Consider the following 17,301-nt stretch of genomic DNA (forward strand, 5'->3'; position numbering starts at 1 on the left):
CCATAAAATACAATCCATCTAATACGTATTATACACATTCGTTTGGTATACAATAATTTTATTAGATTTAATATATTCCCTTGGACACATTAGAGTTAATGTAATTTATTTTTTTGAGCATCTCTAATTTTAATTAGTTAAACAATACAACAGGTTTTTTATGATATTTCAACATACATCTTTGTATATCTACTATGTTAATATATAATAATAACAGATAATAACAAAACGGAACTACATACGTTTAAAGTTCATATAGTTTTTGGACAAGTTTGAATAATAAAAATAATATTATATAAATATTTTTTTTAAAAATCATTTAAATATAAAAGAGTATTAATGTAAGAAAACTTTAGGCCATGGAGTAAATGAGAAGATTCAATTAAAATCATATAATATATAGAGAAAATTAATGTATAAATATTGATGGCTACATGTGTCCACAGTTAGGTAAGGTACAATACAACTAGCAATACAGTATAGTTATTGGTTTCTACAAAAAAAAAAAATTGTTTTTTCTGTAATAAGATTGATAAAACTTTGTCAGTTGATCTCTCAATTATGATAGAACAGGACACATTAGAACGGCAGAAAGAGATTGATTGACGTCTAATTTGATTTACTGGACAGTCAAAGTTAAATAAAAGTTATCAAAACCGAAATATTGCTATAATAACAGTGATAATCCATAATTATGTTATTTTTAAAATTATGTTTAAGACTGATAGAAAGACATTTATATATGACATGATATGTATTATGTGTGTATTGAAAATCGTTTTCTAGTTTAATCGAAAAATAACAATTCCTATAACCAACGAGAGAGTTTCAGACATGGGACGCAATAAAATAAAATATGTATGTTTGATATTTATGTTATAATATGATGTATTAATTATAATAAAAGATAATAAAAACAGGCGTATTTCTAATAAATGTAATGAAATTATAATTTATAAAATAATTCAATTCTAAGATATTTTCTAATCATTCGTATAAATATACACAATTTAAAAAATATTATATTTCATAATTTTATTTTTATTTTTTAGTACTATAGGTACTATATTCAAAAATGATTTTCAGATTATTTTCAACAAATTGTCTTCATTAGTGCCTATCATGTAGTCATATCTTTTATTTTAATGCAGACATACTGCTAGTAAGGTCCTAGTGACAAATTAAGTATAGCGTATTTAAATAAAACAATAAACAATTATGTAAACAAATAGAATATTAAATAAAATACAGAATATAAACGAGATCTAGACATATAGTATTTATTATTTGGTTAAGTGAGGTGTTTGTAGATTTAGTAATTGTTTGCAATGCACATAAGTATCGCAAAGCATGAATTCAGAAGGCCATTTCTAGAAGAAAATAGTATTTCGAAGGGTCCATAAGACCTGCAGTCCAGAGGGATGAAACTCTAAAACTTACCCTAATGATGTAATATTTAAAATATGTTTAAGGGACATATGAAATAATTATTTCAATATTTTTATACTTCATCAACTTATTAATGTTACTATTTTTTAATATAGTTCAAGAATCATCAATAATCTTCTATATTTTTACCCTCGTTGATACAATTTTGATTTTGTATCGTTAGAAATATTTTTATCAAAAATACTAAATTGCTTCAGGTATTTATCAATAGGTATAACCAAATATAAACATCTATAACTATAAAGACAACTTTATAGTACCCTGCTGTTGCCATGTGGCTATAATTTATAACAGCACTGCAAGTAAACGCAACAACTACAATCGCTGCAGCCACAGGTCATATACCGGTCATAAAATACAAAGATATATACTATAATATCATACAGCGGTTTGTGTAAATTGGAAATTTGAAACTAATGCCAAATACGTGATAGTTTGTGGTTCGTTATATATTATCACGAAGGTTTCACAAATATATATAAATACAGTGACTCAATCAGATAATCTTAAAACAAAATAATATATTAATAATGACTATGTATACTATATAAGACGATAGTCAAATTAACTGCATAATTTAAGACTAATATGATCGATAAAAACTGCGGACACTTACTGATATTAATTTTTATTTTTACCAAAAATTTATTTTAAAATTCGATATTTCTTTAATTGGGTTAAACGGTTGTTTACTTAGGCATTTACGTATAATTATAGGTACCTACTGTTGTAGTTTATATTTTAGATTCTGAGTGGATCGATAAATGTATTTTGTAATTGATTTCGTAATTTTGCAATTATATACCACGTACGATAACAAAAATACTCAATGTTCAGGTGGATAAATTCAATATTTTAAATTTAATACGTGAAGCGCGATGTATAGTCATGCATGAGGTATATCATATATAAAATTAGCTTTATAATATATTATATTAAATATTATACACGATTTACATACAGAAACTATTACTACGCGTAGTCTGATCGAGCGACGATATAATAACGCGCGCGCGATTACGGTGGCCCTATAATACTATTACTATTATTATTATTATGTAGGCTTCGTCGACATTGACACAGATAACGATAAAAAAAAAATCGGAATACCGCCGACGAGAAACACCAGTGACAAAATGCCGACGGCGATGTAGCTATAATATCCGGTCAGCTGGTAAATATCAAGCAGAACAATAATGTATATCGGGATCGGGCGGGATCTATGCCAATATCGGGGCGAAGAGCAAGAGCGCTCGCATGTGATTTTTTTTTTACGAACCCCTGGCCAAAAGATAAATATAAAATATTCCTCCGCGCTCGGCATTTTGTAAGCACGCCACCGATAAAATGTTCACAGCATGTGTCACGGGTACGCTAAATTTAGAGACGGCGATTTTTTTTTTCACCCCGCTCCCCGATCTCTTGTGGTGCGCGTCCGACGCTTTATATATGTATGCACTGTGTGTGTGTGTGTGTGTGTGACCGATACATATAATGACGTTTACCCGTTTACGTATTTTTTCGTCGAGTGAAGTCAATTTAAAGGGTCCCCGATCGTGCTGCCTGTTTACAGCATGGTCGACAGCAGCCGGAAGAACACTTCCGACGCTGCTCGGTCGTCACAGAAATCCAGTGTCAATTAGGTACTACATCATAATTACATATAAATTTCTGTAGAGTTCTGTACTGAGTTTACAGCAATTATTATGTGTTACGCGTTTTCCCGCGTTACCTTCAGTAGTACTGTTTACACTTTTATTTTTGGTACGGAGAACACACGTTTTCAGTTTAGAAATTGAATCGGGATCGACATGTAAAGAATATAGTTTACCAATTACTTACTAGTCCCTTTATAATATTCCAGAAAATTTCAAAAAATGATAAATAGTTTTTTAGTTCCATTGATGTAGTTGTCCAACGGATTTACAGTTATTTATCTTTTTTAAATATTAAATTTATTATTTAATAGGTACCTTCTGTTATATGCAGACGAATTTACGAGGATTCACGGGATTTAATACCAAAACTCCTGTATTATTAGTTATTTTGTGCAAAAACGAATTAATCATTTTTAATTTACCATATTTTATTAGTTAATTATGCGTACTCGTATATACATATTTATACTGGACGAGTAAAACTTTAAATGCGTATGAAAACAGCGAATGGCATTTTATGTTTAAATGTGTGCACAATGGTAATCAGATTTAACATGAAGTTGACTCGTTAAACTAAACATACTTAATCTTTACGTAATATTTAAAAGGATGGGGCAAAGTTAATGAGATTATGATTAATTTATTTTGTATTTAGTTGTTACCAAGTACCAACATCTATGAAAGTTGATATATTTCAATATTTGTATATTAAATGTTTTCCAGACATATTGTGTATTAAGTTTTCTTATATAATATAGGTAGCAAAATATTTTGGTTACTTTAATATTTAATAATATTAATTACATGAATTTATCAAACTTTAAGTTATCCCAGGACATTTTATACAAATTGAATACAATAAAAATCGTTTATACAAATGTTAATGAAACTAAGTTACTGAAATCAATTAACTTATTTAATTATAATTTTTTATAAAATTCAACTATATAAATATATTATCAAAAAAAATTTTAAATGTTTAAATGTCTATGTGGGTTATATAGGCTCATTTGACAAACTCGATTATTTTCTAAACCGTATCAAGTTTATTAATTTTAGTTTTATTTTCAGATTTTAACTATCACATATAAAAATAATATTATGTCATATTTATAAATTTATGGGATTTTTCGAGTGAGTTTTGTACACGCGTTAAATTTTAAATATATTACTTAACCTATGGTAAAAACAAATTATCTACCCCACTACTTTTATAGAATATCAATAAGCTATTCTCAAGATTTATATCATCTGTATCTAATCTTGTTACATTAACTGCATCTGATCATCGATTACAATACTTCAGATTTTCCGCACAGGCTTTGTGGTACATGGTATTATTACTAAATTATTGTTCAACCAGAAAATAGTACACATCAAAATCGTGTGAAAGTTTGCATCATCAGTTTATGCCATGTAATCCTAAAACCTACAAAGCGATGATACATAAGTAGGTACCTATAACATATTGTATACACAATAGTACTATACATATATTATACCTATAAAAAGTACCAATATGTATACGTTGTTTAAGTATGATATTAATATTACATGCCAGTAGAATAGTAGATATATGATATATATGCTAAACTAAATCGTATAAATTATTCGAAAACACGCGGTAATATTTCCCACGTATAGATGATTTGCTAACCCGATGAGAATGGTGAATTTATACTACTTTATTATTACTACAACCAGTGGCAATATATTTGGAAATACAATAAGAACCTTTTAAAATACTTGTTTTGCGAACGTTTTATAACACATTATTTAGAATTATTCTATTATTAACAATTATTTGTTCTTAATACTTAAATAATCTTTGTATTATTTTAAATATTACCTCTTCTAAAATAAAACAACCATTCTGTAATGACACGTTAGGTAATATTACTATTATTACTCATGACGTAAAATCGAAATCGCATTCATAGAATCCGTTGCTTTCAGGCCATTGGTCGCGATCGCATATCGCTCAAATCCGAATAAAAATAATAGCAGCCGGTAAAATGAGCCAAGTATCAGCTAAGACAGCTGCTGCGGTGGGTCAGGGTTTTCAAAACTCCGGCGAAACGAATTACGGATGATTATTTTTATTTATTTATTTATTTATTTTTTTTTTTTGGCAATCGTTTTCAAGGTAGCGGTACGCTAAACCAATGGACATTATTATTACTATCGGGGTGATTCTTCTACGAGCTTGTTAATTTTTTCGTTCTAACACGCCATATGTCATGGTCCGCGCAAACGATAGACCGTGAAACGAGATCTTTTACTAAGTAACTTTGTGGTACATATATACGCGATTCGTTAATTATAAAATAATATATTTGTACGACCTCGAGCAGACACACACACACACACACACCACACACACTGTATATATATAAATATATAATGATGGATGAAAGCATAGAAAAATATTACAATATATTTAGCAGTAAATGCTTTTCAATTTTCCCAAAAAATACTTTATTATTTGTATTCTTATATGTTTGACTTAAGAACAGAAAAAATAATTACACTTTTTAAGGAGCAGGAGGCCGTTATACAATTAATAAAACGTGTTATTTACTCTACGATTTATATGATACCTCTAACTTTTGAACTTAACCACAAAACTTAGATGCAAAAGCAATGACATCCAAACATAACTCTCCGTGACTATATAAATTATATATATATAACTAGGTGTGTGTATGAGTCATCTACGTGTCTGGATAAATAATATTTATGTGATATGTGTGTAAAAACAATAACAAATTAGAATAAACCTATTTTATATAAATTATATGAATATGTATATTTGCACACGTATATTATAGTGTGAACTATAAATCAAAGTTAAAATATTCTGAAGTACCTAACAATAAATTGTATGTATATTTTCAGGACACTTTTAACTTGTACAACTACCTATATAAATATTAAATACTATAAAATAATTTATATTATTGTATCAATATTGAATGATGTTAATTTTACTTTATAACCTATGCATAATTTGTATACAAAATATTATATAGGTAGGTACATTATATTATGCAAATATATATCAAACAATAGTATAAAAGCTTAAAAAATAAGTATCATGGAACTTAAATACCAGTGCAACGATATGTCATAATTATTATAACTCCATCATACTTGACATTTTTAATTCGTAATTCAACAATACTGTACATAATATTATTATATTAATTTATTTATAAACATCTTAAAATTTGTAAAATTAGTAGGTAAGGACTTCATCAGTTTTTTATTTTTTGTTTTAAAATATATTAAGTTAGATACTATTTATCTCGACTGTTATGATTAGGTCAGGTTAAGCAATGTGATTGTTACTGAAATTCCCAGATGGTCACTCAGTCAGGAACTATTTCATTAGGTTATAATCATGGTATATTATAATATACCGTGGTTATATTCTATAAATATGCATACATAATTTCCCTATAATATTTCCGACAATGAAATTTAAATAACTGTATAAACATTAAAAATATATATGTTTATATTTATAAAGTACTATTTAATTGGTGTTGTGTGTTATATCTATAAATAAGTTACAAAGTTGTTTCTATAAATTGTAATGAAAAAAAAAATAACAATTTTCAACAAAAATTTTCTTAAAAATATAAGGTTATTGAGACTTCGACTTCCATCGACAACACTTGACAACAACTGATCCACCGTTATAAAATCTTTGATAACAATATACACATCATTATAGTTCATAATATAGTACATGCATTCTATTCAATTGATTCAAATGAATCTTAATTCTAAGATTGTATTGATATGTATACCTAGTGGCTAGTAGTAAATACTAAATAGTGTTATTATTATTTTATATAGTACACTTTAAATTCTCAGCAGTTGCAATTATTATATATTATATTGTTTACTTGCATGTTGTTATGAAAAATGTAATACCATAAAATAGTCAAAAACACACTATGAATAATTTATATTATATATTTATATTCATTAATCGTAATGTACGAATATGATAGTATATGATATATGGATATTAAATGAACTACAAACTAAATAATATATAAATCAATATCATATTATAATGTCCATAGTTTATGTAAGTATCAAAAACATATATTTTTATTGGACATACGAATACTAATAATAGTTAACTACATACCTAAAATACCTTTCGTCTTCATTAAGAAACGCGCGTTTCAGTGTTTGTATATTATTAGAGTTCAGTATAGAATGTTTAGAACCGTTGAATTATAATGGCTGCTTAATATTATACAGTTTTATCCATTAAATGAATGTTATGCATACAAATTAGGATAATTTTGTTGAAAGTTTGACGAAGATTTAATGCTAGTGACTACGCCGTAATATAATAAATATACAACGAATCTTTAAAATTACAGGTACTTATGATTATTTATTGTTATGATTATAAACGTATTTTTTTTCTTATTAAAGAATTGATTTACTTTTAGAGGGCGTGGATATTTATTTACGTTTTTATAAAAAAAAAAATATATATATTAATATTAATTTTGACCGTTTACTTTTTTGTTATACAGAATTTCATTACCTAATCTATTTTATTGAATTCTTCAAATTATATTTTTTTCTTTTATTTATTTAAATAACAATTGTTGTTATTTTAGATTCTGAGCATTACAATACATGTATTGATTTATCAATGATGTACTTTTTTTATTTTTTGTATGTTTAAACGGATTATTGTAGAAAACAATACTTCGATTTTTCAATTAAATGATGGTTTCTAGTAAAAAAATTTATCTATTTGAACTTTTGGAAATTTAAAAATGAAATGCTAAGTACTTACTTTTTAAAATAATCAAGAAAAATAAAAAATTTAAAAAATGAGGATATATAATATTTATACGCAAAATAAGTTTTCCACAAAATACATTTTTTTAATTGTATACTCAAATAAATGATTATACATAGAAACTTGAAATTCAACAAAATATTAATATCAAAATTTAGTAAACATGACATAAGTTTCAAAATATTTGGATCTTTTTGTGGTAATTTTAGATATTTGAAATAATATGCTTGGCTTAATTTTTTAACTTAAAGTATAATATAATTTTTATATTTAAGAAAAAAAAACTTGAAAATATGTATAAAAGTTCTTTATAAGTTACTTTTTTTATCTAAAAAAGATATTATTAATAAATTATCACAACTTTTAAATAAGTAAAAATCACGACAATTTGCGAATTATTTCATAGTTAAAAATAAATTAAATTTTAAATTTAAATACCTAAAACTTGAGAATTGTACACACAATTTCTCATAAATATTATTTTTTGCAGTTAAAGTTATGAAAAAATTAGATATTTAAACAATAAAATAAATGATGATTTGAGTTATTTTTTTTGTTATATTTTGTAATTTATTAATTTTATTCATGTGTCATCAATTATTATATTTTACTGTACACAATGGAATTATTAGTATCTATAATATTAAGGTTCATGTTAAGATATTACCTATTTATATAACGAAATCTATAGTCACATCGCTTTAAAGTAAGTTTAAATTACTTAATTAACTCTAAATTAATAATATCAATATAATTATATTTCACAAGATAATTAATGTTATTGATTCTTCAAAAATTAATTTATCCTCCATATTACTAATAGTAAAATGAATTACTATAGTATCAATAAAAATACATAATAAAATATGCTTGTAATTTAGGCTGACAGACCTTCTCGGCTCAAAATTGTTTTTCGTATGCAATGATTTATTATTGAATTTAAATTTAACACATCCATTACAGCAACTTACTCAACGACGAGGTACATCCCGACACCTATTATACAGAAAAGAGATTACTACTTGCTCACATTTTTAATTAACCCTGAAAGCGTTACACACAAACTAAAATTAAAGTCTTCGGAAAATCGTAGTTTTCACTTCAGTGTTGTACATTTTACTACAGTTTTAGTTTGTGCATTTTATAATCAAATACATATTATAAAATCTATTTTCTTAAAAAAAAATCGGTTATATATCCAATAATATAAATAAACCGTATATGGTTTTGGGAATAATTTATAACTGGTAAGTTTAATAAATCATTTATCTATTAGTTGGTAGTAAAATTATGTTTATATTTTAAGGACTTAATTTAGGCTATTTTTAAAATTACTAATTAGAGCTCTGTAAAACGAATTATGTACTTAATTATAAAAAATATTATTACTATAAAAATATGTGAACAATTATTTCTTTCCCTAAAGTTGTCAATAGCTAAACAAAAAACAAGCAATAAGCATGATTTATAATTTTGCTTATTCAAGTTATTAAATGGTAATTACTAATTGTAAATCAATACAGGTAAAATGTACATAGATAAGTGACTAGGTAATAAAAAAATAAAAATATATTTTACTTAGAAATTAAGCATAATTTTTTTATTTCTAATAAAGAACAAAGAATTGGATTTTTAAACTATGACAAATAACGATCAAAATCTATACCATGGATTATTAAGTGGCTTTTAAAAAAATTGATTATTTAAATATAGTTATAGAATTGAGTTCTATGTATAAAACGTGACAAACTTTTGATCACGTACATCTATTATAGTTAAATTTAATATCAATATAATATAACTTATTGATGTGCTTAATTATATTTAGTAAACGATAATATTTTAAATAGATACTTACAAATAAAAATTAAAAAAATAATATTATATTGAAATATTTTTAATCGTTATTAAATACCCAAACATAAAATAAATCTTTATGAAATAAAACAATTTAATCATTTCTAAATATTATTTAATATAAAAAATATTTAAAATTTAAAATTTAAATCAAAGTTAAAAATATTTAATTATTACACCAAGCACTAAATTAGAGTATTAAGGTTTTTAAGAAAAACATTAATGTATTTATAATATCGGTTAAAAACATGCATAAATAAAACCGTGCATTAATTAATATTTGTTCATTCGTTATTTAACCATCAAATGTCGATTTTCAATATAAGCTATAGAATTAAAATGAATTTATTTTGACGTCTTAAATTAAGTTTAATTTATGTATTTATTGATACTTGAATACTAATATTTATGATTAATAAAACTTTTTATTCGGTAAAATTTCAAATTATATTTTATGACTATCAAATGCGTACTATGAAACTAATTTTGTATTGCAGATTTACGGTACCTATTTAAAAAAAAAAAACATAAGATACTAAACATTTTTATTAATTTTCTCATTCATGTCGTAAGTGTAACTTATTGATTAGTTTGTTCATTAATTATGTTAGGTAAAATGTAATTAGTCTAAACTATTATAATTTTTCAAATGTAGTTCACATCCATAATTGATACAGAATTTTTTTTATAAAAATACATAAATGTTTGTTGTACGAAATAATTAATAGTTTATAATTTTCATGACTTATAAATGAAATGATTTTGTGGATAGATTATTATTTTATTTGATAGATGACAAGTGTAAAACAGGACGATACCACACAACTAAAATAATTTTCAAGTATATCCACCATACAACCATAGACAAAAAATAAATTATACAATGATAATTTAATACAATAGGTATATTATAATTAAAATGTTAAGATTCTCCAGGAAAACCTCATCTATTACATTTTTTTATGCATTTTTAATATCAATAAAAATAATTTGATAATTGAAAAGCACAGATAATTATAATATATTTTAAGTTGACTTGAATTTATTTTAATGTAAAACTTTTATTAATTTATCATTATGTTCATTCTATATTAATATAAGTTAACAAGTGTTATATTGTATTATTTGTAAATAATTTACTGAAACCAACAGGGCGTATGTTATAATAGTTATTATATTAATCGAATAAAATATTTCTAGAATCAGTGTTCGAGGAAAAATAAATTCCAAATACTTTGTAATTCTGTTCTATGTCTACACAATACTATTTATGTGCCATAAAAATTCTTACGTTAGTGAAATGATCGTTAGTGTTGTAAAAAAACTTGGAATTTTAACAATTTCTACATAAGAATAACTGATTTTTTTTTAGATTTATTGAATTTCAGGATATATTTATTGTTATGGCTCGATAAGAAATATATATTTTATATTTACATACAATTAATTACTAGGTACATGCAATTTTAAGTATTATTAGTTATAACTTATAATCGTTTTACATATTCAGATAGGTCATCGGCATTTGCAAAGTATTAAAAATATCAGTATAAGTAACACATTAAAATTTTAATTTTAGAATTGACAATAATATTTACATAATTCATAAGTAATATATAAACTTTTAACTTGTAATACTATATAATGGGTACATATGTTAATTTAAGTTTATATATATTATGTACATGATTCATATAATTATTATAATAGAAGATGAATAATATTAGTGACCCATAGTATAATTGAAAAAATTACATAATAATTTTTCATTTAACTCAGAGCAAATAAATATTTATTCAAAAAAAGTTATAAATATTTAAATTCAATTAAATGTGTAGGTATTTAAAAGCATAAATATTTTACTTGTTTGAAGTACGAAATACTCAAATAACTTTTTATTAACGTTTATGCTATTGATTATGTGAGTGTACACCAAGTAGTGTATCAATAAATTATTAGCAATAGTAAATACTTATTTTATTAATGTACTAATGCAAAATTATATGATAATACCTGTAACAGATTACCTAACATTTTAATACATACTATACAGTATGTACTACTATACTATACAGTGCATAGTCACATTTAAAGAATAATGATAATGTTGTAGATTAAAACTGTTTTGAAAATTTAAAATGGTAAACAGGAATGCTTCAGTAACAAAACTTTTCCTATACAAGTACATTTTATTGTTGGTTCGTTAAAAAAATTCAATGTTTTTATTTGACGATTTAAATTACAATTTTTTTAAAATCTTTTTTCATAAAACTTTTTTATTGTATACGTGAACAAGACATATTGCAGTCATTCATAATATCTAAACTTGTACATTACGTCACGTATACTAAATTCGCACAATGGTAAATTGCATTTCGATAACTTTGATATATATTATGTATTATTGTTAGTGTGTAGAAATAGACGTTTTATATTTCTACCCAAAAAACCATTCACTGTCATTTCAATGGGTCATTTTATGTTTTGTGTATAATGTCTAAATACTATGTATGGTCAATGTATATAATATTATAATCTCCAACCTAATAATCGAGTTTTGGCATTCTATATAATGGGTTATAAAATATACCGTATGTTATGGAAATAAAATGTGCTGTTAAAGTATTTTTTTTATTAATTTGTTACAAGTTATAAAATATAAAACAACAAAATTGTATTAGTTACTCAATAATTATGAAAATCGTAAAAATATATTTTTTTATAGTTTTGAGTTTTAACACAATGTTAAAAATACAAACTGCCTTGCGTAAATATAAAAGATTACACAGAAAATAAATGTTTATTTTATTTCAGTGACCCAACAACTTTTATTTTATTAAATAGTGTACATTTTTATTGTGTGTCTCTATAGTTGTTTACTTCTCAATTATTATCGTATAATATAATTACACGAATGTTTTACAAAGCTTTTCAAAAAATAAAACTATATTTTTTCACACAAATAATTTTAAATAATTTTTACTATAAATTAAAAATGATTTTAATACAAATAGGTTATAAATACAAAACTAAAAAATAATGGTGGAATTTTTATGAAAGCTATTATGTTTATTATTATACATAAATATTTATATTTAAGTAAGAAATAATGGGAAATTAAAAAACAAAAGTTAACATGTGTCAAATTTACATTTGACAACAAATAATAAAATAAAATTATGAATAAATATTTTTAGTACTAAAAATATTTAAAAGAAACTTCTTAAATTTGTATTGACACCTGTTTCAATTAGGTACGCATAATTATAAAATTTAGCTATGGTTTATGGAAATCGTAAAAAAAATTATTTTATATCAAAATATAAACATAAAAATGATGATTACAGATGATATATATTTATTTTTAATTAAATGTTTAAAGAAAAGTAAGTCTAAGCCTGATTTTAATCGATTAAGTTTGTTTTATGAATTACTTAGTATAATTTGTTAGGTTTCCTATTTAAAAAAAGCTTTATCACTTTCAAAATATAAAAAAACAAAATAAAAAGGATAGCATTGGCTGGTGCTAATGAATAATGTTCCAATCCAATTTTAAATCTCGATTGCTGTTCTGTGTAATGTTTGAATGGGGACTACTAATAAAAATTGGAACAAGCCATTAATTCGGGTAAACCTCACTATAATGTGATACTAAAATCGTAGTATTATAAAATAATTAAATATGCAAATCAAGTAATATTCGTAAGTTATGATAGTAAAAAAACAAATTTTTCAAAGGATATTTATTGAATTATTACTATTTATCTGATAAAAATACTATAACTCGTTAACTAATACTTAAATTATATCAAAATAGATATTTTGCATGAATGATAAAAGTAATTGTAGAGTATAATTATCAACTTTAAATTTTAATAATATGAATGTACCATAATATTTTTGATTGTTAGATGTATATACGTCTATATATATATATATATATATAGACATATAAGCATTAATTAAATTATATTCTTTATTATGACATTATAATTTATATTATAATTTACAGGATGACAAATGCACAATACCATAAATGCCATATACCTAAGAATCGGTAATTACTTTTTAGTAAAAAAAATAGTTTAAACCCTTTAATATTATTTCCTTCTTTGCTTATTTTCAATAAACCATAATTTGAAAAATATTATATAAAAAAATGTGTTACATAATTTTCTGAGTACTATTTATTATATTGTTAAATAGTTAAATTCTGTTCACATTAAAAAGACTATAGAGTTCAGATTTATGTTTTATGATTGCGGTTTACGTATTTATATGCAGTTTGTTTTTTTTTAAATTCAGATTCTGAATTAAACTTTAAATATGTATAGATTTTAATGTTTTACTATAATATGTGATCTTTTTCTGACTTCATATTTTTGAGCAGATAATATGCTTTAATCTTCAAGATTAAATGTAATAACAAATGTGATCAATCTAAATAGTATAGTAATATGAATAATTAAACCCTAAAATAGGTATTTTAGTTAAAAACATGAAATTTGCAGTAATATTATTCTTAATAATTTAAAAAAACTAATAAAAAAAAAAAAAAAACATTTGGAATACGAGAATATTTACTCAAATTGTATTATTTTTTTTTTGTTGTTGTTGTTATTATTCAATAAGGAATACAAGTAGATACTTGATAATTTTATAAAATATTTAATTTATCATTTTCTAAACATGATGATATCATTCTTAGTTTTTTTAAGCAAGTTGTGTACATTTTTCCGATTATTTATTTTGATAAAAACTTTTTTCTTAAATATGTAATAAAAAATATTTTATAGATTATTTATTCTACAATTTAAAAATATCGAATTCATTTATAAACGTTAAAGAAAATATTGTACAATATTCAATGTTAATTGAATAAGTAAAATAACAATTTTTCTTCAATAATTATTAGCTATTTTGTTGTAATACAAAAATCATCAATCTTACTTAATATTTATTAATTGATAGTTACTTTTCATGATTTCGTATATAATTATTTTTTATTAATTATAATTTTTTTTTAAATATTTTGACTATATTTAAGTTATTTATACCACGAACCTATACATAAAAATCAATTCAACTTTCCAAATCAATAAAACATAACATGATATTCATTCTTTATTTTTCACTCAAAATCGATTCTTCGTATACAATGATTTATTTTTACATTCAAATTTATTACATCTATTACAGCAGTGACCTATATTATGTTCTAGACGAGATACACTAGAAAATTACTATAAAGCAAAATTAGTCCTTTGATTTATTATTATTATTATTTTTTTTTTTAACGAAAATTGTTGTTATAACTAGTAAGTAGCAGATATACACACTATAAAGTAGACTTTTAAAAGTTAAGATAAATCTCTGTATAACACTATTTAGATTGCAGTTACTACAGGTCAGTCATTTATCCTAGTTTAGACTGAAAATATATCTAACCATGGATTTTTCAGTAATCGAAAGATATTTATTTTTATATACAAGAACAAAAGAGTGTACATTTTTTTAGTACTTTATATAGCACGTAATCATCATATATATATATATATATATACATTTAAACAATTTGTTCTGACCCATTATAGACGCCATGCCGTAGTCATCCTAGCTGGAGCACTAATTATGTTTCATGTGAATTTTGGACGAGTTGCTCAGAAGGTGTACCCGAATCGTTTTAATTATTCAAGGTGATGTGGTCATAATAAGATATCCACACTACCTATAACGAGCAACATGATATATTACAATATAAAGTAGGATATATGCACCGCGGGATTGCACCATTCGCACCTGCTCGATAATCTGGTTAGGTATTTATTCGCCGACGACTAAACGTATAATAATATTATATTTATACCATCAATATGGACTGGTCGTAGGTACCTGTATATAATACGTTATGAGCATTTATTTTATAGATATTAATATGTTATTAATATGTGCGTATGATAGTTTCCTACTACGTTTCTCTCCGCACTGCGGCGGCGGCGTCGAACTATGATATAGACGGAGGACGAATACCGAACGACAATTGATAAGAAAACTCGTGCGCATCGCACAACTTACATAACGGCAACAGACCGCTGTTGAGCATGGACAGCTTGATGGTGTTGGGTATGGACGCTAAGGACACGCTGTTGGAGGACGACGACGAGTCGGCGGCAGACGACTTTTTCTTCTTCTTCGGTTTGTCGTCCACATACTTGCACGTGGCCGACTTGGACCGGCCCTTGTGCCGGTACGTTTTGTTACCGCCACCGTGGTACTCGCTGTGCGGATAGCAGCCGCTTCCGGTGCTGCTCGCGCCGCCGCCGCCGCCGCCGGCCACCGACGAGTCGCTCCTGTACGACGACAGCTTGACGACCGAAAACCGGACGGTACGTTATTTCTATATTAACGGTGCGGACGGCGAACGGCGAGCGGCGTACGCGGCGTGTGCGATTTACAATATTATGTATTATGACAATATCGAGTCGCGGCGATTGTCGTCGAAACGATGTTGTAGATTTTCTTATTGTGCGACGTCGACGGAAACCGCGATCGAGCCGGCAAGCGATCACGCGCGCGCGCGCGCGCACGTGTCAGAACTGAAAAACGACGAAATCTCGCGTATCGCTACAGTTTGGCCCGCGGACGGACTGACGGACGGACTGACGGACGGACCGACTAAACGACAGGCGGATGGCGCGCGCGCGCGCAAGACACACCGACGCGGGAAAACCGACCGACTGTAAACGCGTGTGTGATGAATTCAAACGGGCGTTTCGAAACACGCGCGCCGCGCAACGATCGTCGTGTGATGCGTCCGTGTCGGGTGTTGGCAATTGTCGTCCGACGTCGGCGGTCCGCGGGAAACTACTAACGGCCGCGTCGAGGTGGCGGTCATGTGTCATCGTCGTCGCTGCTGCCGCCGCCGCCGCCGACGACGGCGCCCGCGTATGTGAGGCGCCTCCGCTCTGCTCTACGACGCTCGTCCGGAAAGGATTTTTACTTTTTTTATCGCCAAACCATCGTCGTCGAATCTCAACTTCCAACTGCCAACAGGTATTCCGAGTAGCGAGGTGTGAATAAATCACGCATAATGAAAACACTATATAAGTAAAAATATGCTATTAAACGTATAAAACTGTGAATGTGACGATGTGAGAAAAAGAACACCATCCATTGATATTTCAGTTATAAACTTGTCAAACGAGGTTAGATATATTTTAGAAGATACCGTTGTAATTAAGTTTTGAGTCGACGGGGAGGGTATTTCGGGAATTATTTTACAATATGATAGTTTGGAAATGAGAGGGTTGACGTGATTAAACGAGTTTTTATTAAATGCATTGTAGTGGTAACATGTAAGTGTTGGCATTTTTTTGTACTTTTTTTGTGTGTTCAGATTTTCAATTTTACTTTTTAATAAATAAAAAAATAAAAAACAATATTATTGATATTTAAATAAAATCACACAAGAAATAAACAAAATATAAATTAATAACG

At 26.1% G+C, this 17,301-nt stretch overlaps 1 protein-coding gene across 2 annotated transcripts in view; it reads right to left on the bottom strand.

Moving 5' to 3' along the window:
* The window catches only part of LOC113553219 (receptor-type tyrosine-protein phosphatase kappa), a 129,181-nt gene extending 112,524 nt beyond the window's left edge, over nt 1–16,657 (bottom strand). For both annotated transcript variants that reach the window (XM_026956424.1, XM_026956423.1), the window contains exon 1: nt 15,880–16,657. In XM_026956424.1, the coding sequence (XP_026812225.1) occupies nt 15,880–15,907 (28 nt within the window). In that variant the 5' untranslated portion in view covers nt 15,908–16,657. The remainder of the gene's footprint in view (nt 1–15,879) is intronic.
* Between the last annotated feature and the right edge of the window lie 644 nt (nt 16,658–17,301).

The sequence above is a fragment of the Rhopalosiphum maidis genome, chromosome 2 (genome assembly GCF_003676215.2).
Source record: "Rhopalosiphum maidis isolate BTI-1 chromosome 2, ASM367621v3, whole genome shotgun sequence".
Taxonomy (NCBI): Eukaryota; Metazoa; Arthropoda; class Insecta; order Hemiptera; family Aphididae; genus Rhopalosiphum; species Rhopalosiphum maidis.